General features: G+C 38.2%; 2 protein-coding genes across 5 annotated transcripts; one reads left to right on the top strand and one right to left on the bottom strand.

The window, feature by feature from the left end:
• The first annotated feature begins 471 nt into the window (after positions 1–471).
• Positions 472–6,455, top strand: LOC110908466 (ferrochelatase-2, chloroplastic). The gene is made up of 10 exons (XM_035982703.1): positions 472–821; positions 2,278–2,584; positions 3,063–3,206; positions 3,300–3,401; positions 3,802–3,905; positions 3,994–4,120; positions 4,228–4,380; positions 4,763–4,863; positions 4,934–5,135; positions 5,969–6,455. Exons 1-10 carry the CDS (start codon positions 736–738, stop codon positions 6,203–6,205), a joined length of 1,563 nt encoding a protein of 520 aa, XP_035838596.1. The 5' UTR covers positions 472–735; the 3' UTR covers positions 6,206–6,455.
• Positions 6,456–9,338: 2,883 nt separating this feature from the next.
• LOC118486334 (F-box protein At5g39450-like) lies at positions 9,339–12,946 on the bottom strand. 4 transcript variants are annotated; one of them, XM_035982704.1, is made up of 4 exons: positions 12,651–12,944; positions 10,317–12,355; positions 9,815–9,980; positions 9,550–9,695 (listed from the first exon to the last, which is right to left on the bottom strand). In XM_035982704.1, the coding sequence occupies exons 2-3, from the start codon at positions 12,107–12,109 to the stop codon at positions 9,890–9,892; spliced, it is 1,884 nt and encodes a 627-aa protein (XP_035838597.1). In that variant the 5' UTR covers positions 12,110–12,355; positions 12,651–12,944; the 3' UTR covers positions 9,550–9,695; positions 9,815–9,889. The 4 variants fall into 4 exon arrangements, with proteins under 4 accessions (XP_035838599.1, XP_035838600.1, XP_035838597.1 ...); XM_035982705.1 differs by having other exon boundaries at positions 10,317–12,438; positions 12,651–12,933; XM_035982706.1 differs by lacking the exon at positions 9,815–9,980 and having other exon boundaries at positions 9,339–9,695; positions 12,651–12,946.
• Positions 12,947–23,227: the final 10,281 nt, after the last annotated feature.

Raw genomic sequence — 23,227 nt, forward strand, 5'->3', positions numbered from 1 at the left:
ATTATTATTATTATTATTATTATTATTATTATTATTATTATTATTATTATTATTATTTATTCAAACCAATTTAAGTTACGAGTTCTCACTATGTAACATGCGTGTATGGTTCAACGTTTTTATGTCTAATTTTTGTTTGGTTTAACAGTAGCGCTGAAGGCCTTTCACCTTTTTACATAAGATTTCATATATTGTTAACGTATTTGCTATAATGCATGGAAATTCTTTTTCTTTTTACGTTTTGGTATATATTTCATGATTTAACGTTTTTACGTCTTTTGTCTGGTTTAACGATTCCGTCATACACGCGAGTCTTAGATACTAATTTTATAAATATTATAAGTGAAGAATAAAATAGTGTTTTAAATATTTAGTGATTGACCAGAAAGCTTAAGTTTCAAACCACTTAAAATAAGGTTTATCAAAGTGGATATTGTTATATTTATAGGTTATTGTCACATTGAAAGAGAGACTGTAATATAAAATAACAACTATGAGGAACTGGATAATAAGTTTGTACAGGTGGCAGTATTTGAGAAGCAGCAAAAACTGTCAATGGAGAGTAAAGTTGTGCTGGGTCACTCCATAATTATCAGCTCACTCTCTCCTCCCCCAAAATTCTAATTCACAAAATTTCTCAACCCTAATCCTCTCAAGTCAACAAACCCTCACTGCCCACTACTACAGTACTACCACCAAACAAAATATTCCCTTTTTTTGGCTACAACAAAAACCATGAACCATCAATCCATGAACATCAGGATTCAAGCACCATGCCCCCCTTCTCCTTCTTCTCCAAGATTCCATCACAAAACCCCTCTGTAAGTGTTCTTTATTGTTGTAATTTTGAACCCTTTTGTTTTCCCCAAATGGGTCTTCTTTTGTTTGATGGGGTTTAGGGTTTTTGCATCTGGGTTTGTGTTTGGTTTGTTTCTTCGGAGTTTTTCTATGTTTTTGCATCTGGGTTTAGCTTAAAGTTTGGTTCTTGATTGTGTTCTTGTTCTTGTGTTCATCAATTTGATTGTTTTTGGTTTTTTTGCATCTGGGTTTTGCTTAAAGTTTGGTTCTTGATTATGTTTTTGTTCTTGTATTTGTTAATCTGATTGTTTTTGCATCTGGTTTTTGCTTAAAGTTTGGTTCTTGATTGTGTTCTTGCTCTTGTGTTCATCAGTGTGATTGTTTTAGGGTTTAGTAGGATGTAAATTTTGGTATATTTTTAAATAATGAGCATTTTTGTAGGTGAATTTTATAAAATTCATAGATAATGAGCAAGATTCATGAGTTTTGGTGGTAATTTGGCTTCAGTCCATTTAATTGGCATGAATCCTGTTGACTAAAGTCAATGATTTGTAATAATAAAACAACAAACTGTTACGCAAATTATTGCTTTTTATGGAACTGATATTTGACAGATGGCAGCGCGAGTAAATTGCTATAATTTCGGCCCCTTTTGTTTTCCCCAAATGGGGCATCGTTAATTTGTTGGGTTTTTGGGTTTTTGCATCTGGGTTTTGATTGTATTTTAGTCGTTCATCTTTTTTCGTCTTTGATTTGTTTCTTTGTCATTTCTCTACGTTTTTGCAACTGGGTTTCACCTTATAGTTTGTTTCTTGATTGTTTAGGATTTAGTAGGTTGTTAATCATGGTTGTAAAAATCCCGAGTAGTCTCCGATTAATCGCCGATTAATCACTAATCGGAAGTTCACCGATTAATCGCTAGGCAGTCAATGGCGGTCCTATTCTGGGCGAATTTTGGCCAGACGTCGACCAAATTTCGACCAAACCATATAAATTTCTTCCAATTACTTAAAAAATCGGTCAATGAGGAGTTAAAACATGTCTACTTTAAAAAACTCCATACAAAAATGTGTGTGTATATATACAACTAAAAATTACATATAAAAAACTCAATCCGATTAATTCCGAGTAATCCGTATTAATCCCGATTAATTGCTAGTCAGTACCCCACCGCCTGACTAGCGCCTAGCGATTCTTACAACACTGTTGTCAATTTTGGTATACATTTCAATAGTGAGCATCTTTGTAGATAAATTTAAGAAAATTTTCCACAAAATGAGCAAGATTCATGAGTTTCGTTTGTGATTTGGCTTCAATCCATTAACTTGGCATGTAATTAGATTAATATGTATGAATGCTATATAAATGACTAATATAGATGAAGCCTGTTAACCAAAATCACTAAAGTCAATGATTTGTAAGAATACATCAACAAACTATTATGCAAAATTTATGGTTTTTGGAATTGATATTTGACAGAATATTACCGCGCGTAAATTGCTCTAATGAAGTGGCATCCCATGTTGTGCTGCACATGGAGGCCTCATCCGATGTCGGAAACTCGTCTATTACCATGTCTAAACGTAAACGTGCCTTTGGGTGGTCTCAAAAACAATCACTCAACAAAGAATCATTCCCTTTAAGGGCGTTAATGACATCTAGTACACAAGACACACCGGCTTCATTTGTCAATGATGGAAAGATAGGAGTGTTGTTGCTAAACCTTGGAGGTCCCGAGACTCTTGATGATGTGCAACCCTTTTTATTCAACCTTTTTGCAGACCCGGTATGTACCACAAGGATCTCTTGTAATTTACTCTATTCATATTTTGTAAAAAAAAATGGACGTTTTTTTTTTTTTTTTGCGGGTGTAGAATTATAAAGTGACCGAATTCTGAACCTGTATTGACCCGTTAAGCAGGGGCGAAGAATTGAAGGGGCCGCGGGGGGGGGGGGGGGGGGGGTGACCCCCCGAACTTTTCGCTCAGTAGTGTTATGTATGTACGTTTCGTATAGAATTTTTTAGGTATATACGTTTTCGACCCCCCGGTTTTATAAAAAAAATTAGGTATATACTTTTAGGTCCGGTGACTTCCGACCCCCCAATTGAAATTTTCAAGCTTCGCCACTGCCGTTAAGCCAACCTGTCCAACATCCCATATTGCCACATCTACTTTTTAACGATCATTTATGGACAATATTTTACTTATAATTGTGAAGTTTTTGCATGGGTAGATATTGACAACTTAGCACTCACTACACAGGATATTATTCGACTACCAAGATTGTTCCGTTTTCTTCAAAAGCCATTGGCACAATTTATATCTGTTGCTAGAGCACCCAAGAGCAAGGAAGGGTATGCTTCAATTGGTGGCGGGTCTCCTCTTCGCCAAATCACAGATGCACAGGCATGATATGTTTTAATGTCATATATTTAGTTACATACATGTAATTCCCGCTCTCATTAGACCTTCGGGTATGCACCTTCTTTATTGATATAGGCTACCGAGTTGAGGAAGGCACTTTATGAAAAGAATGTACCAGCTGAGGTTTATGTGGGTATGCGCTACTGGCACCCGTTCACTGAAGAAGCAATCGAGGAGGTATGTAGGTCGTGACACTTTATTTGATTTTTTTTTTATAATATCCAACATAGTTGTCAATAGCGGCTATAGCGACCGCTATAGCACGCTATGTAGCGAGGCGACCAAGTGTCGCTATCTGGGTCATAGCAACCAATAGCGTGAACAGCGACAGTAAGTTTTTTTTTTGTTGTAAATAGCAATTAGATATAGCTATAAAATAGCTGGATTTATAGGTTTTTGTTAAATATACATGTAAAATAGCATAGATACCAAGGTATTTTGATATAATATACATATAAAAAATTTTCAAAATTCTTTTTCTAGTGTATCGCTATTTATAAAATAGCGGTCGCTATTTGTCGCTATTCGCTATTAACAGCTATGATATCCAATGCTAATTCTTTTTTGGTAATTATAGATAAAGAAAGACGGAGTGAACAAGCTGGTTGTGCTTCCTCTTTACCCTCAATTCTCAATATCAACTAGCGGTTCAAGCCTTAGACTCCTTGAAAGTATCTTTAGGTGATTAACGCGCGGTCATATCACCTTAAAAAATAATATCATGCGTCATTTGTAAACGCATTTATGATTTTTTTTTTATAATTTACAGGGAGGATGAATACCTCGTTAACATGCAGCACACAGTAATACCTTCTTGGTACCAACGTGAGGGATACATAAAAGCCATGGCTGGCTTAATTGAAAACGAGCTTAAAGGCTTTACTAATCCTGAAAAGGTATTTCATTTTTCGGTTTTGCCCTTTTCAGCTATTGAACGATTTATCTATTAATGCCCATTTTCTTTTATCTTAAAGTTTTTTAATTTAAAATGATACGGTTATAGGTGATGATCTTCTTTAGTGCTCATGGGGTGCCACTTGCATATGTGGAAGAAGCCGGTGATCCATACAAGGCTGAGATGGAAGAATGTGTGGATTTGATAATGGAAGAATTAGAGAGAAGAAAGATAAATAATCCATACACTTTGGCTTATCAGGTGACCGATATAAGTTTCATATTTCATGCGTAATAATATCGTTCATTTAGATATATATATATATATATATATATATATAGGGTAAGGTTCATGCGAGAACCACCTTTATTGCGAGAACCAATGTGAACACAACCTAAAATAGCTAAAAAAAACCTAACCCCCCCCCCCCCCAAAGCTAAAAACTAAACCCCCAAAAAAACCTAAAAAAATAAAAAAAAAAATAAAAATTTTGTGTGTTTTTTAGCTATTTTTTGGCATTTTTGGTTGTGTTCACACTGGTTCTCGCGGTTCTTGCAATAAAGGGTGGTTCCTAACGGATCTTTGTCCTATATATATATATATATATATATATGTTCATAATTATGCTGTTATGATGATGCAGAGTAGAGTTGGCCCTGTTGAATGGTTGAAACCGTACACTGACCAGACGATCATTGAACTTGGGCAGAAAGGTGTCAAGAGTCTTTTGGCGGTACCCATTAGGTACTTTGGTTTTTTAACACGTTACCAACATCGAAAGGGGCATTATTGTAATTTACTAACGTTTTGGCAGCTTTGTGAGTGAACATATTGAAACATTGGAAGAAATCGACGTGGAATACAAAGAATTGGCATTAGAATCTGGTATAGTGGAATGGGGTCGGGTTCCTGCGTTAGGATGTGAACCGACTTTCATTAGAGATTTAGCTGATGCAGTTATTGAAAGCCTCCCATATGTAGGAGCCATGGCTGTATCAAATCTTGAAGCTAGACAGGTAAACACTTTTTATCGTTATATACATTTATTTTATTTTATAAATAATCGATGTGTTTGTTATGATTGAACACTTGCAACCCGTTTGAGATAAAACATGACCCGGATAAACTTCATAGGGGTGTAAATCGGTTGAGCCGAGCCTGAGCTCGCCTACGCTCTCGCGCTCGGCTTGTTTAACTTAAGAGAGCCCGGGCTCATGCTCAGCGCGTAATTAACCTTCTAATATTATTTAATTATTTTTATTTATATGAATATACAATTAATTCACACATATAATAATAGATTTATACAATATCTTTTAATTGTTTTTTCATTTGTTATGTATTTTTTAATATTAAGAGTAAAGTATACGGATGGTCCTTGTGGTTTATCAATATATTGAATTTGGTCCCTAGCTTTCCAAAAGTACGCGGAAGGTCCCTGTGGTTTGCACTCGTCCTCAACTTTTGCCAAAAGTAAATGGATGGTCCCAGTGGTTTGCACTTTGTAACACATTTAGTCCCTAACTTGGACCTTCTGAAACCTTTAAATTTGTTTGTTAGGGACTAAATGTGTTACAAAGTGCAAACCACAATGACTATCCGTCTACTTTTGAAAAGCTAGGGACCAAATCCAAAGTTTTGGTTAACCACATGGACCATTCGTGTACTTTACTCTTATATTAAATAAAAATTATTATTTTTAATAAACAATAGACTTGCTTAAGCTCTTTATATGAAGCTTGGGCTTGAGCTTTCATGATGAGCTTATAAGCAGGTTGACTCATTTACACCCCTATTTGTAGGTAAGCATGTCGAAAATACGGAATAATGGTTATATGGTTTTGTGCAGTCTCTGGTTCCACTTGGGAGTGTAGAAGAGCTTTTGGCAACATACGATTCACAACGAAGAGAACTGCCAGCCCCGGTGACGGTTTGGGAGTGGGGTTTCACAAAAAGTGCAGAAACATGGAACGGCCGGGCGGCAATGCTGGCGGTGATCGTTTTGTTGTTCTTGGAAGTGAGCACTGGAGAAGGGTTTCTTCATCAATGGGGCGTGTTGCCGTTGCAGTTGCCAGTGTTCCCCTGATTCTCAAAATCAGATATAATAGGGTGGGGGTGGGGTTAAAAGTTAAAAAAGGCTAATTGTAAAGAGGATTCTACATATTTTACTGCTGCTGTTGTTGTTACTTGTAATTATTGGATCCACTTCACCATCCCATCTCACATTTTGGTTTGCTAGTGCCCTTTTGGTCAACTGATATTTTATGAATAAATGTATACTTTTTACATTAATAGTGTATTGTATGTTGTTAATAAAAAGTGGATATTTGAATGTACAAATGTGTTCATAGTTTGTACATGTAAAAAAATGTAAAAAACAGTTAAAGCAGCCTCTCTATTCCTATGGGGTAGAGGTAAGGCTGTGTACATCTTACCCTCCTTAAACCCTACCTTTGTTTGGTATTGGTGGGATTTACTGAGTATGATGATGATGATGTAAAAAACGGTGATAGTTGACCTTACTAGGGAAGATGTAAAAATATGAAACATTTGCGACGGTAACAGGACGGGTATTCGAGCATGAGGTTTAATTATGGATTAATTACAAAAAAATTCCGCGGGTTTGGTTATGATACTAGGTGATAGCCCGATTATTGAAATTGTCTCCTGACTTGCAAAATAGTACTATATTATTGTTTAAACATGTTCGTCCTAATGAGAATTTGCCGTGCCTTTTTTACCAAGGTCCTTCGAGCATTTAAGAAATTGGTTCATGGAATTGGGATGCGTAAACTCAAGGAGCTTTATTTTTTTCCAAAAGATTTTAACGGAACTTTGTCTCTAAACATAATAACCATAATGTAAGTTTTCTTTTATCAAGTTAATCAGAGTGAGTGTTATAAACAAAGTTAATTATGGCGATCAACAGTCTCAAATTCTTCGTGTCTCGTGTTTTCTGTATAACTTTATAGTTAATCTATAAAAAAAGTTTTCAAGACTATTTTGTATAGAAAAGTATGTTTTTTTTACAAAAATAATGTTTGTCATATAAAAACAATAATGTACTCTTACAAAAAAAGAGTAAGTGGTTTTAATAAATAAAATAACCTGTTTTACAAATTTACATAATTTACTTATTTAATAAACATATATCGGTTGGTTCTCTAATATTGGACAATTATTTATGTGGCAAGATTTTATTTCCCCTAAACAATTTTTTTTTATTACTTTTTTTGTTTATTATGTTACTCAATGAAACTTGCCATCAACTTTTCGGATTGATTCGGACATGTGCGTTTTTTGTGGGGAAGTAGCTGAATCGGTTGATCACTTGTTTACCGCTTGTGAGACGGTTATTAGACTGTGGAACCGTTTGTGCGACTGGGCGAAAATTCCTCACATTTATGCTCTCTCTTTTGGTGATCTGCTGGAATGTCACAAGGGTCTCCCAGGAAATAAGAAGCATAAAGAGGCTATGCGGGGGCTCATCTTTGTTGCTTGTTGGTGTATTTGGAAGGCGACGAACGAAATGATTTTCTCGAATGGGAGAGGGTATGTTGAAGACATGTTTAGGGAAGTTAGATCCCTCGGTTTTTTTGGCTTAAAAATAGGTCTTCTCATTGTAATCTAAACTAGTTGGACTCCCCTGCGCTTTGCGGCGGGCTTTAAGGCAGTATCGGTCCGGTTCATTACAATACGATATCGACATTTGGCATAGCAATCAACACGTGTTTTACATTGATTAAAAACTATAAAAACAGATATTTGTACCGGTGTTGTTCGGTTAGTGCGGGCACTCGATATATGCTACGATACCAAAAAAAATTACGAATACAACTCTATGTTTAATTAATTTTATACAGCCACGTCGATAAAACCATAAAAATGAATATGGTACATATATGGCGTTGTTGGTCGGTATTTGTTTGGCTTGTGACGATAAAAAATATCAACTATATTTGACCCGTTCAAATAAAAATTGTGTTGAAGAGATAGCATGTTTGAAATTTTATAAAGTGTTATATATTAATAAAAAACGGAAAGGGGTAATCGACATCATTCTACAAAAAAAAGTAAACCATTGTTATACGGTATCAGTACTAATGTTGTATTAAAAAAAATTAAAATTAAAAATCTAAATATGTTAAAGGTTAAATGTATTATATAATAAAACTATATAATATTAAAATATTAAAGAAAAACTAACTACTGTTCATCCCCTCTATGTTTTAATATGTATAATAACTAGTGGGATTACCCGCGCTTCGCAGCGGGTTTTGGTCAGTATTAGTTCAGTTCGATATGGTACCAACACTCAGAATAGCAACCAAAAGAGATACGCATAAGACGATATCTACACGTGTTTTACATCGATATAAACCATAAAAACGAATACCAGTATCGGTATGGTTCGATTCGTCACGCTAATGTTATCATATCGGCAAAAAAAATACACTATTACGAATACAACTCCATTTTCAACAAACTTTATACCGTCACGTCAAGAAAACTGTAAAAAAAAATTATACGGTACAAATGTCGTATAAAGTTATGTAAATTTTTGAAAAGAATATAAATTTAAATAATTTATAAAGTTATATCCTTAAACCCGTGTAGTACACGGGTCTAATAATCTAGTTCAAATATATAAAGTTATAAACGAAAAACAAAATATACATAAAAGCAATAGTTGTAGTGATAATAATACAATAAAGAAAAAATTAAAGTAAAAAAAAAAAAAGAAAAAAGTATTAGTAAAAGTAAAAGAAAAAAACAATAAAAATAGTAATAATAGTAATTTATTGTTAGTAATAAAACTTAAATAAAATTTATTTATAAATTTAGTGTTCAACCTAAAAAGAAAAAGAAAAAAGTATTAGTAAAAGTAAAAGAAAAAAACAATAAAAATAGTAATAGTAGTAATTTATTGTTAGTAATAAAACTTAAATAAAATTTATTTATAAATTTACTGTTCAACCTCTTTGAAAATGTTAGGTATATAATATAATATAATATAATATAATAATTGGAGTGAAAGGTGTAATAGTCCGGTGTATATGATGTAAGTTTGGGTTGGTTCCGTGCTCTTTTTGGGCCGGGCCGTGTTTATAATATTACCTTTCAAAAAAAAAAAAAAAAAAAAACTAAAGTCTATGATTAGACATTTAGACAATTTGGGTGACAAAAAAGCCCCCAAACCAACCATGATGCTTCAAACATTACACAAGAAACACTATAATGCAATGATCAAGGAACATTAAGTTCCTTGCAATATGTAGCTACAAATTACAATTACAAAATGTTGGATTTGACCTGTTTAATAGCAATGTGCTTATTTAATAACACACGCACTCGGGTTTATTAGGATCTTTGGATCGACATACCATATTAGGCCATATGTCGTATAGTATCAACGCTAACGCTGTATGAGCAGCCTTCCTTCTTCCAATACATACATACATACATACATACAATGTTACCTTAAATTAACCATGCCGAAGAAGCCCCATAATCGTGAGATCGGTCCACTTGGTTCATTGGCAGTTTGGTACTATCAGTCTTATGAACGATCCGTCCTGCCAAAACGCATACATGGGTTTATCATCATAGTTTGAAATATCTACTGAATTTACAAATTTAGCATCAAAAGTTATCAAGTAAACAACTAAGGAATGAAAGCTGCAAAGGGCATTACAATGCAAGAACATGAGTGTTTATTACAAATAACTTTAGCATAGAAATATGAAATGGAAGAACGAATGAACGACTCCTATATTCTTCCAATACGAATGCCTGACACCGACTTTCTGGTGGCTATGACTCCACTCGTTTCTTCAACTCCTTCTTCCTTGAAAAAGCCCCTAAACCAATAGAATTATTTAAAGCATGGTGAAAGATACCGGAATGTCAACTGTCACGTTTCAGTTTCTAATCTGGTAACTTGAAATGGTTCAAATCGACGTTGTAGAAAGTTTGACGGTTTTTAAAGTTCTAAAGATTATTTTCGGCAAATAAAGATGGTTACTTTTTTTTCTGCATTTAACATGTCATATGTAACAAGACCTGATCATATGTAACATATGTTACAATTTTCGCACCCCACATCATATTTAAACTTAAAGCATGCATTTCACAATCATATACACAAAACCAAGTAAAAAGATGGTATCATTAGGGAAAAACCGAGAAACACATACCTAGGTGAAGATGTGGGATGCAAGGCGTTCGAGAACCCCGCATACACATTCGAATATGACTTGGTCAAATACGCAAAGTTAGCGATAGGTGGAAGAGGAGGTACCCTTTCACCTTTCTTCAAAAGATCTTGCAAGTTGACCCTCTGCAAAGTCAACGCAGCTCTCGATTCCTTCCATGTGAAAACAAGCATCCCGTCTTCAAACACAAACAACGAGCCCGGTTTAGAACCCGGATACCTAAACCCATACCCATTTGCGATACCTTCACCACTAAACACCTCTTTCAAATCAAGAACATCGGAATCACCATCACAAGCCCATGGGAATGATTCATCCGACGGCTCGTTGATATTTACGACAAACATCGCAGATCCATTCGGGTGCAACACATAGTGGGTCCCTTCCAAGATTTTGGTTCCAATGAGATGGCGTTCACCTTGAGATTCTACGTACGACAACAACAAAAAGAACAAAGCTTTTCCTGGTTTGTCGGCAGAAGGTTTCCCGGGTGGCCAACCGAAAGTTCCGGCCCATAAACCCGCGTGTTCTTGACCGGTCAACGGTTCCTGTTCGGCTAACTTGTATAAAGCAAATCGACTTTCGTGCATATTCGGCCACGCTCTATAAGAAGATAACCTTGCGGTTGAAGCGTGCAACGTTAATCCTATCGTATCTCCAGACCGCAAAAAATCTTGAAACTGTGCATGCTTATTGCTTCCACCACTTGAAGAGTGTTTTGTATGTTCAAGGCTTGATTTCCCTATAATACTTTTGAAGCTATCCCTAAAATACCCAACAAGCGATTTCTTTTTCGAACCTTGTGATCTATAGGCGTCTCTATGAAGCTGAGAATTATCGAAAAGCTTTCTAATTTCACCCAAATCTGATTGGGTAGGATCGGCACTCAACCCGTTATCATACAGTTGCATAAGGCGTACGTGCCTTTCACTTAACTTATTAAAATCCTCGGTTTCCAAGCAAGGAAAACACAACCCGTCTCCCGACTGCGATACTTTAACGCGAATTTGGCTAGTAACAACCTCAAGAAGTTTCTTTCGGTCAACAAAAGCCAAACGACTGAACGGGACAGATGGTTTAGAACCCTGAATTCTTTGTGACATCGAAAGCCCGCGATCTGACGGACAAATCTTTCTCGAAAACTCTTTATCCACAGGATTCGGATTGCCGGCAAAACTTTTGCTATGGACCAATTTACCCCCATCTTTTTGTTGTCTTGGTTCCACTTCAAGTAACAACACATTGCAGTTTCGGTCTATACCTTTAATGGAACCTGGATACATATAGTTATTACCGCGCTCTCTTCCATGAAATATAAAAGCCGACGATCCATCAACGTTACCTAGGATTTCAAACACGGGTGACCACAGAATTGGGCCTTCGTCAATTCCTAAAGGCCCGAGTTCTTGTGGGATGATTCGACATCCAACAAGTGAAATGAAACCAGGCATGACGTAAACTACATTGCCTAGTTCGGGATTTTGGTGGACCCAAATCCCGATTAATGGCTGAACGTAAACAAGAAACCGACAAAGGGCTTTATAGGAATTAACCCCTTTTCGCCACTCGATAAGATCCTTATGTGGAATCACTCCTAGTAATTCACATTGTGTTAACCATACCTTATCAGAACCCGCGTGAACATAAAGACTCCGGCAACATAAGGAGAGGTTAAATACGTCTTTCGGCTTGAGAGATCGAGTGACAACCGCGAATATATCATCTGGTAAAGCTAGAAGCAGCTTTGACCCACATGAATTATTATCAGACAACATTGTATAAATCAAAATTTGATCCGTCCTAATCCCTATCACTTTATCACCAACTAATTGCTCATCAAAACACACAGCATATGAAAATATACAGCAAAATCTTGATCACCAGCAGCCATAAGCTCCAATTGATGATCCCCCAAATTCTTGATCACCGAAAGGGTACAAATTGGACACCAAATTCATCAAAATCACACCTTTTTGAACTAATATCAAATGGGTATGCTTTAAAAGCTCATCTTTTGGCATCTACATAGAGAAAGAATGGTCAAATTAACATCTTTTTGAACAAAGAACAAATGGGTATGGCTTAAAAGCTCATCTTTTGGCATCTACATAGAGAAAGAATGGTCAAGTTAACATCTTTTTGAACAAAGATCAAATGGGTATGCTTAAAAATCTCATCTTTTGGCATCTACATACAAAAAGATTGGTAATTTAACATCTTTCTTGAAAAAGATAAACATGGGTATAAATGAATTTCAAGAAATTGAATTTTTGCATCTAGAAAAAGAAAAAGAAAGATGTGTGAAAGTGAAATTACCTGAAGTGGGTTCACAAAGTCTGCATACAAATCAGCAGATTTGGATGAAGAATCTTGAATTGTGAATGAAGAATATGGAGTCAGAAGAAGAAGGTGGTGATCTTCATGGATGGAAGTGAAGAAGATGAGCAGGAAAAGGTGTGCCAGTGTGTGTGGAAAGAAGACAAAAAACTAAGCATAGAAATTATCAATCATTCTAAAATGGTTGCTTTTGATGAGAAACTGAGATGAGCCACACAACAGCAGCCAATGTTGAAGCTGTGTGCGTAGAAACCAATTCCCTAGACCCCCCCACCCACCCACCCACTCCGGTCAATACAAATTTTTCCACATAAAAATCGGTGTTAGGGGATACGGTGTGGGAAAACATCATTCACGGCAAACAATGTTTACCGATCGGTAAACCATTGCCAAGGTGTTACCGCTTTCAGTTTACCGAAAAAGGGGGGGGGGGGGTGTGCGGTGATGGATTACCGACGCGGGGAAGGAGGAAGGGGAGAGAGAGAGGGGGGTGTGGGGTGGGGTCCATTCCAATCTCAACCAATCACACCTTTTTCCTTTTTTTTTTTAAAATAGTTTACCACTTCACCAAGTGTTTAAACCATTGCCAACATTTTTCACCAAAGTTTAAACACTTTTGCCTAATTGACATGGCACGCTCTGATTGGTCGGTTCAATGTTTTGCCACTCTAACCTGTTTAACCACTCCTTATACCCTTAGTTGATATTTTTTATCATGGCCTAGTGATAGGAGACTTGGATTTTCCAATAGAGACTCAAATTCAATTCCCACTTATATCATATTTGGGTGGATATTGGGTAATGATGGTGACAAACCCACCGAGGGGGGTTCGATCCTGAGCCGCACCCCGGTTTTCATCCGGCTGTTACTTCAGCGAGGCAACTCGTGTGGAGGCAGTACAGTTTCCGGGGAACACCGTAACCAAGTCTGGCAAACCCAGCGCGAGCCCGGTTAAGACAACGTAAGTTTGGGCAGACTTGGCTAGGGCCGCCGATTAGGCGGTGTGACATTGGTTCACTCAGAAAGAATGTCACCGTCCAAAAAAAAAGTTTATTTTTTTTTCTAATTTATTCAATTGTTGATATATTCTTTTTTATCTTTTATGTTTTTATAGTTTATTATATAAAATAAAATAAAAACTTAACTTTTCACATGTTTTGTGCAAGTAATTAACTTTTCCTATATTTTTGGTCATTATAATCTTTTCTTACCAAAATTAATATCACATGTTTTGTTCAAAGTTAAACAGGTGTTGGTTATTTTCCTTTTCTAATTCATTCAATTATTGACATATTTTTATTATTATTTGTGTTTATGTGAATTATATTACTATATGTAAAAAAGGGGGATGCATCATATTTTATATATAATTCATTTCCCTATTCTCTTTTGGTTTGGTTCTTTTAAATGATGAATCAAGAGTGAATAAATATCTTATTTGGATCTCGTTTCTTTCTTACTAGAGAGATGTGGTTCCGGATCCCGAAACAAATCTGAGTCGTCACACATAAAGGTGTTCAGAATTCGATTTGGATTCGAATAATTTGAAATTCGATTTCGTTTATCAAGGTTCGAATTCGAGTTGATTCGTATTCGAGTCTAGCAATCGAATACGAATTATGGTTCAATTCGATTCGAAATTCGAATTTAGTTTATATATATTTTTTTAATATATATATACACACATATAACTTCTAAATTTGGGGCAAAGTATGAATTACATCCATAAGTTCATTATTTATAATGCTCCAAACCTAATGCTAAATAACTCATACTACTTATTTCTAACTTTTTACCTGACTTAAGTCGCTACCAGTAACCAACCTATCTTCTAAATTTTGGTGTTTTGACATATTGATAGTTAATTAATTTTGCAGATTATTATATTTTATGTTAAATATTATTAGTTTGTGCCAATGAGGTGGTGGTGGAGTGGTATGGGAGAGACTTGGTGTTCTAAGGGACCCAAGTTCGATTCCTACTATCCCCATTATTTTCTTCGGCACCTTGTGATGATGTGAGACTAGGCGAGTAGGCGGAGATCGCTAGTTCGATCCTTGAACTGAGCGGGTTTTACCTCACCGCACTGTCGTGCCTTCGGGCGAGTGTTCACGGGCTTCGGCTCAAGGTGAGGGTTTGCCCTGGTTCGGAGGCCAGTGTATCCCGATGTGGTGAATTTCGCAAGTAGCCCATTTGGAGGATGTCACACCCCAACCGATGGCGGAATCATCGGGGTGTGGCACCGAGCGAAACAAATTGTCCAGGAGAATCCATAACAACTATAATTACCAAATATTTAACGTCATGTCCCATACCATAACATATAAAGTAAAACAGTTATCTCAAAGACAATAACATTGTTCCGACAACTCAAATTTATTTAGTTTGTTCCTAGACCTCCTAGACTTGATTCCATGACATCCAACAAATAAGAACATCCTAAACACCTGTCACATACGTTAAAATAGATCAATACACATAGTGTAAAGGTGAGCATACAAGTTTAATAGTATAATTAGTAGTAAAAGCGATCTACGCATAACCAGCATGTAACACGTTGTATTGTGAAGCATGTAAGCTATCGACAATGAAATATGCACAGACATGACTGCGAGTTGTAGAATGCGCAACACATATCACCACTGTGACACGTGAAGAAATACCCTTAACAACCCCTGTCCACGACAGATGCTGAGTCCAAACTATATGTGACAACTCGAGTTTCCAAGATTCCACTGTGACAACCCTCGCTAAATCAGGTTTCCGTACGACTTAATTAATATTTGATTTCTGCCTAATTACTGTGCTTACTTGAAATTATGAATAAACTGCTACTTGAATGATGATACATGTATTTACTTACATCATACTTTACTTGTTGTCACTCCATGTTTTGGTTACAACACCTTAGTGACAACCTTGATGCACCAAAAGCACAGTAGCACAATAAACGGATAACCTATCGAACGTGCTGTCATAACTAGCACCAGGCAGGTACTGCCTCTAAGGCCTGTATGAGCCAGAGATAGTTGCTACACTAATAGAGAGTGTAGGGATACAAGGATTGTAGAACTGCGTCTCTAGGAATAAGTTACAATGACTGGATGTGCCTAAAACGTACATTATGCACAAAACTCAGCACTTGAATAAACAATTCAGCTTTTAGCTAACTAACAAAGTGCCAAAACATGAGAAAAATATTACTAGACACTTTCCAAAATGTTAGGAATAAGTTGTGTCACTAAAAATGGTATTAGCAACACTTTAAAGCTTTGTTAAGCGCTTTAACGGATTACTATCCAACCGAACAACCGGACTTTACCCGGAACATGAAAATATTGCCATTAACACTATTTGTCTTTTTCTGAGCCAGTTAGGGTCCCTGAATACCCTAACACCCGCCACAAAGCTCAACGCACAACTAACCGGGTTAATACCTAACTTAACTAAACTAACCTAACTATTATCTAACTAATAGTTGAAAATTAACCAAACTACCCCCCCCCCCCTTAACCAACCGTCCCCAAGAAGGGGGACATACCTTGTCCTCTAAATTATTATTTTAATCTATATGTCTAGTATCTAAAGGACATGTAATCCGTTGGGTAATGCACATAAAGAATGTCTATAAGAACAAGCATTTGCACTTATGATCATAACATTCACAACTCCACTCTGAAACACTCTCCTCTCTCTCTCAAAGGCTTCGGCCGAGATCCCCTATATCCATCCATCATATTTTCGATTTCCTTCATCACATTACAAGTTCATACAAACGTCGAGGATCACATATAAGGAGGCTTGGTGCACTCGGAGCTTAAAGGACCTCACTCTCTTGCTTTTATCCACCCGTTTTGCGTCTAGATTCTTCCCTAGCCTCGAGCTAGTGGTATGTTGCTTAAATCACACTCTCGAACTATTTTGAAGTGGTTAAAAGGATATGTAACGGTTAAAACTCGTAATCTTACAAGTTGATGCATTAAAGTTTACTAAAAATGCAAGTAAAGATGGTTAAAAGCTTATATGTTGTGTAAATCTTGTAGTAATTGATTTGTGTGGTTATTTGGACCCGATCTATGTTGTGGTAGCTCGGATCATCACTTAACCCGGGTTGGTCATGATCATGGATCATGACATAAGGTTGTTTTGGAAGTAACAAGGGTTAAAGGATGAAACTCTACCACACACGAATCATGAACTTGTGTAAAAGTGATTTTACTTACAAAATAGTGTTTAAAACTAGTAGATCTACGGATCTACAAGTGGTATTTTCAAAGAACCAAGTATAAAAGAAATCATGTTTTCCTAAAGACGGATCTTACGTTAACAAGAATGATTTTAGAACACACAAGTGTGTAAACACTCGTGTAGCACAAAATTTCGACAAAATAACAATTTTTGTAAAATTTACAAGAAGATGTAAAGACGGGATTTCTTTAAAAGCAAGCTTTTTACGAGATCGGATTGCTTTATATAAAGATCCGCTAAAAGTAATGGGATTTACTTCATAATTTTAGAAAACTACAAGTTCATGTGATTTATGCGATTTACATATTTATTAACTAGTTTGTTGTGTTGAATATTGTTTTGGTTAAATAAGAAAAATGGTTGATTTGATTTATAAAAAGAAAATGATACGCTTGAAAGCGTGGCCACCTCCAGTTACAGAGGAAACTCTGGCGAAATTTTTCCAAAAACCTAACACTTAGAATTATTTTCACTATAAGTGTTAGAAATACTTTTCGACATGTTTTCAAAATATAAGTTTCGCCACAACTTTATTTACAAATATCGGAGGTGGGATTTTCATAAAATTAAACGTGATAAATATATATTTAGTAAATATATTTTTTCACAACGTCACTTGTCAATTATTTTGTAAAGTGTATAAATATTATTTTTAGGGTAAAAATAATATTATCGAACGTTAACGAATCCAAAATAATACGAACGCTTTCACGATAAATATATAAGTTACACCGGTAATTATTATTACCACTCGATCGTTAAAACGTAACTTACGCATTTAAAGGAAATATTTATGAACGCGTATTTTCATCAAGTATTATTTTGGGAAAATTATGTGAAATAAAAATATAATATTTTTGAGAAAACTATTTATATTTTGAAGTTAGAAATAAGATATAATTTAAGTGAGACTTAATAATATATTTCGAACGCACATGTATTAAATCCCCCATCCTTGGGAAGGAAAATAATTACCAAGTATGCACAGAATGTAAACACGAAATAGTTGTCTAACTATTTCCCAAAACTTAAACCATAAAGCTAAGGCACGGCCGTCCGTCTAATAGAGTTAGTACATGTAGGTCGTTGCACAGCTGCTTGACTTGGATACATACTTGGTAGAGACGCACCACTGTGAGTTCATGTCCCCCTTTTCTCTTAACTGTTTTCAGTCTTTCTAAACTGCGGGGGTGAAATACATGTTACTATGATTACAAATATTTCTTATATGGTATGGTTAGCGTAAGGAGGGTTATTATTTAGATCATGTGAATTGGGTAGGCGGAAACTTGAGGTCATTAATCCTCAGGGTAGGACCGAGGGGCAGGAGCGGTAGATTTATCTGGGTGTGGCGAGCCCAGCCCCAGGCCCAGCATAACGGACCTCAGGGTGACTTTGTACCCATCGCATAAGTCTGCTAGGTTTGAGCCTTCCTACTTGCACTTCACACATATCAATGGCCTTGCAAACCATTGGTGATATCTTTTTCCTTATTTGCTACATACCAGGATTTTATACTTACAAAGGTTTTACTTACTCACTACACATGAACTTGCTCAACAATTTTTGTTGATTTTTCCAACTTACATGTATTTCAGGTAATTAAGGATCTGGCATGGTATGATACGTTTTCTCACTGCGTAAAAGAAACAAGGTCATCCAAGTTTAGGGGTCGTGGCTCTTGCCTGGACGAGCCACTGCTTTTAAACTACGTCTACTTTATGGTTGTGGTTTTGAGTTATGAACAATGTTATTATGTTATTAGGTTGAAACTCCCGTTGCGTGTGTCGGTACTTTAAAAACAATGTTGTGGTACTTTTGTTTTGAAACTTAAATCAATGGATGATCTTGCATGATTTTATTTTCATATAGCTTTGTTATGATTAAGCTATGGTATTAAGAAGTCACACCAAATTAACCACGCTTCCGCAAAGCCAGGGTGTGACAGCTTGGTATCAGAGCTCTGATCATAGCGAACTAGGATTCCTTCTCGAGTCTAGACTATGATCACTAGGGCTCTCACGAAAACATTTTTACTGCATACCACTTAAGTCCAGATCCAAAACGTTTTTACAAACAAATGTTGAGTACATTTTATATATTATTTTTAGGCTCAGTCTTAGAGGCTGAGGCTCGGTCTTGGAGGCTGAGGCTCAATCTAAGAGATCGAGGTAGATGGCTAGTAAGACTAGGAAGAGTAGGCTCAGTCTTGGAGGCTGAGGCTCGGTCTTGGAGACCGAGGCTCGATCTAAGAGATCGAGGTAGATGGCTAGTAAGACTAGGAAGAGTAGGCTCAGTCTTGGAGGCTGAGGCTCGGTCTTGGAGGCCGAGGCTCGATCTAAGAGGTCGAGGTAGATGATAGAGCAGTCTTAGAGGCTGGGAGAATTTGGCTAGTGGGACTAGGAATGTCAGGCTAGTGGGACTAGGAGAACTATTTGATTGCTTAACTGGTGACTAATGTGTTTATTTGATTATGTGATTTATTATTGGTGCATGTGTGTGTTTGTGTTACAAGACGGCATGGCCTCCTCTTCAGATACTGAAGTGACGGACACCTCGGATCCTTTAGCAATCGTGTCGGACGATGAGATTATGACAGAAAGTGAGGTACACACTTCAGATACTACCAACACGGACAATGACGACTTCCAGCCAATTGCACTGCCCGATGTCGCGGATGAGCCCGCTGATAGCCCTATCGCTGGGGATTCGCCGTTCGCGGTGATCCCTGCCCCTATACCTCTTGTCGCTTACCCTATTGTTGATATGCCCCTGGACGTAGGCGCTGACGACGACGTCGACTTGTTGACGAGGACCCACTCAAGGATGACATGGAGGGCGAGGCCCTCATTGCTGCCAGTGATCTTCTACTCCTCGCTGATGGCCCTCTTATTGGGGACCTACCGCTTGTAGAGACCCCTGCTCCCATACCTTTGGCCGTTTATCCTGCCTACGATATGCTTCTCGACGCTGACGCTGATGGCGATGTCGATCCATTTGATGACAAGCCCCTAGAGGATGATGTTCAGGGCGAGGCCCTTCTATCCGCTGGAGATCTTTTGTTGCTCGCAGATGCTCCCGCAGAGGAGTTACCTGCCCACTCACCGGTCCTGGACTCCTTCGAGTCTGTGGCCGCCGCACCTTCACACACTCAGAGTGTGCAGCACTTTTCTCACGAATCAGATCCTGATAAAGCATCCTCTGTTGCCCTTGCTCCTAGCTTTGCTTTCGATCACGATGTTGAGGAGAATTCCGATCCTGTCTTTCCCCCAGGATTCGACCCAGATCAGGAGATCGAGTGTATACCACTGGATCAGCCTATGGAGGACCCGGTTGACCCGGTTGGCCCAGTTGACCCCATTGACCATACATTCGATTTTAGATGTCGTAGCTCTCGAGCCAGTAGTTGCTCCAGACCCCGTATTCGAGCATGACCCTATTCATACTGGTGTACCCGCTGTTGATCCTTTGATTGATAATGTAGCTATCGATGATCATCCTAATGTTGCTCCACTGGTGGAGAATGGGCATGCTGCTGATGCCCATGTTGATGCTCCCCCACATTGCCGATAATCCTGCTGACCCTGTTATTGCCCATTTTCCTGGCCCTGTGCCTGTACAGTTCGATCATGCGCCTTTCTGCGGCCCAAGTTGATCCTCGATACGCGCACACCCGAAATGGGTGGATAGACGATGACAATGGCTACCCACTCTTCATGGTACCTGTTACACCCCCCCCCCATGTGGCTCCTGTTTTAGCCCTTGTTTCAGTTCCTATGGATGCACTTTTTTCCCACACTCACCACTAATGCTCACCACACCGTCACGTGGCCCGGAGCCTGCACCCAAGTCAGCTACTCCACCATTTGGGACAGCTTGAAGATGCGCCTGCTGAACATACACCTTCACATGGTCATGATCCTGTTTCTTTTTAGACTACCAGACGTTGCACCCCTTATATCTTTCTGCATCAGGCGACCCCCTCATTTGTGGAGAGGTTCGTTTTCCCTTGTGAAGATCGACGCCCGTTGCGCCATTGTGCCTAACACTTTCCGTCAAAACATACCCACGCCTAGTAGAGATGCTCCAGGCCGCACCGCATTGTGAAAAGCCGATTTGATGGTCCCTATAAACGCACTATGCTAATTATAAACCCTCACCATTTCTCGCTTTGTGAAAAACACACCCAGGATAACTTGCTTCAGTAACGTCAACTGCAGTTGAGGATATGAGTCGCGGAACGTTGAAGCTTGAGCTGACACCACAAAGGGGAACTTCAAATGCAAAACATTACAAAACTAAAAACATGAGTTAAGGGTCTACATCACAAGACAGCATATGGTCTGAAAACTTTAAGTAAAACACCACGTCCTACACCAGCATGCCTTAATCCGCCACGTACATCAGGATCCCTTTATGCTCTTGACCTCTGATATTCCACCATCCCCAGGATTTTTGATGATCGTTCCTTTTACCATTAAGCGGCAAATCAGCTGACTACTTCGAGGAATATACAAGTTCGCGGAGGAATTCAAGCATATCGATAGTTTAATTTTCTTTCCTCCCCCACCTTAGTCACCAGAAATGTTGATATCTGGATAACGCAGATTGCGTTACGATTGGGTAGAGACCCCAAGATTATGGAGATTTGTGAGTACCACGTCTGACTACGCAATTTAGATATGCACTAATATACTTGCTGGACAAGGGTAGGGTGACCCTGTGTCCCTTCTGCTGTAATACATTTTGTGAGACACTGTGATTATGGCCGGAGGATAATAAAAGCCCGATCATCTTTAAACACGCGGCAATACTTATGACCAATGACTAACAAAAAACTTCGCCGCTACGTCCCCACTAAGCGCGCTATTTGTGCGATAACTATAATACTACATGTTTACCTGCTATACTTTCATTAAACGAAACCCTCAAATTACGTGCGAATGTTGTGATTTTGATGCAATGTGCTTACCCATTTAATGAAAACCTAATCATAAGACGTGATACCAATATAACAGGAATGCTCTATGACTGAGAAACACGTGTTTGTTTGATATACTTCCGGTAAACATGATTTAAATTACTTGCTTGACGAATTGCGTGATGTGTAATATGATGACTTAGATATGTGTGACACATGTGTTCCAAACGACTATTTATGTTCCCTGAACGGAGGATACCTAACTAACACGAACTTCTTCCTAGAAGATGTCGCATCAAGAAATCACCCGACTGACTGAGGCAGAATGGTTAGCGCACGTCTCTCGAGTCAGAGCTCGACACGAGGTTCTTCGCTATAAACATGGCGAAGGTGCCTCAGGGAGAAACCTACCTAACGGTAATGTTTAAGTCACCTAAGACACATTACGACATGTTTGGAAAGTCCCCAAAGTGCCTTGCTAATACCTTTTTGTGATGGTGAATTCTTGGATACAGGTTGTACCTACCAGCATTTCCTAGAATGCAACCCTCTGAATTTCGGTGGCACGGGAGGTGCCATAGCATTTGTAAAATGGGCTGAGAATGTGGATGCCGTTGTGCGAATGAGTGGTTGCACACTAGAGCAGCAAGTCCCGTACATTTCCGGATTGCTACAAGATGGAGCTCTATTATGGTGGGACCGTAAGGTTCAAGAATTAGGCGAGGCTGTAGCATATGCGATGTCGTGGAGCGAGCTGAAAGAAATACTGCGGAAGGAGTATTGTTCTCAGAAGGATATCCAAGGGCTGGAACTAGAATTCTGGGAGCTACAGAAGGAAGGTCCAGATGTGGTGAAGCACGTAAAAAGGCTTTACGATTTGTCGCGAGTCGTTCCGTACCTAGTGGAACCCGAGTTGAAGAGAATGGAGCAATCCATATGGGAACTGACACCTCAAGCCTTGAGCTTGATGATGGTATCAACGCCACCATCCCCCGTGATTGCCCATGTGATAGGACTGGAGCTCACTAAGGAAGCACTTAGGCTGGTGAAACTTTCGATCCCGGACGAGAAGAAGGAAACACCAGTGGAGACATCTGGAAAGAACAAAAGAAAGCTTGGTAAATTTCAGGGAGGTGATCAGGCAAATGAAAAGAAAAGGGCCAAAAAGGGAAAGATGTACCTGGGTAATCTACCTAAGTGTGAAGTATGCCAGCGCCATCATAACGGGAAGTGCGGTAATAGGAAGTGTGACAACTGTGGTAAAAGGGGACACGACAGGGAAACGTGTTGGCAGGAGACGAAAAGAGGAAAGGAAGGTTGTAACTGCGGTGGTATGGGGCACCTTGGAAAGGATTGCCCAAGGGAGATTAACCAAGACCATGAAGG

The sequence above is a fragment of the Helianthus annuus genome, chromosome 14 (assembly GCF_002127325.2).
Source record: "Helianthus annuus cultivar XRQ/B chromosome 14, HanXRQr2.0-SUNRISE, whole genome shotgun sequence".
In the NCBI taxonomy this organism is placed as follows: domain Eukaryota; kingdom Viridiplantae; phylum Streptophyta; class Magnoliopsida; order Asterales; family Asteraceae; genus Helianthus; species Helianthus annuus.

Coding starts and splice junctions, on each gene's coding strand:
- LOC110908466 (XM_035982703.1), top strand. CDS start 736: ATGAACCATCAATCCATGAACATCAGGATTCAAGCACCATGCCCCCCT. Junction 4,864..4,933: donor CTTTTGGCGGTACCCATTAG/GTACTTTGGTTT, acceptor ACGTTTTGGCAG/CTTTGTGAGTGAACATATTG. Junction 5,136..5,968: donor CAAATCTTGAAGCTAGACAG/GTAAACACTTTT, acceptor GGTTTTGTGCAG/TCTCTGGTTCCACTTGGGAG.
- LOC118486334 (XM_035982704.1), bottom strand. CDS start 12,109: ATGTTGTCTGATAATAATTCATGTGGGTCAAAGCTGCTTCTAGCTTTA. Junction 9,981..10,316: donor CATCCCACATCTTCACCTAG/GTATGTGTTTCT, acceptor CTATTGGTTTAG/GGGCTTTTTCAAGGAAGAAG.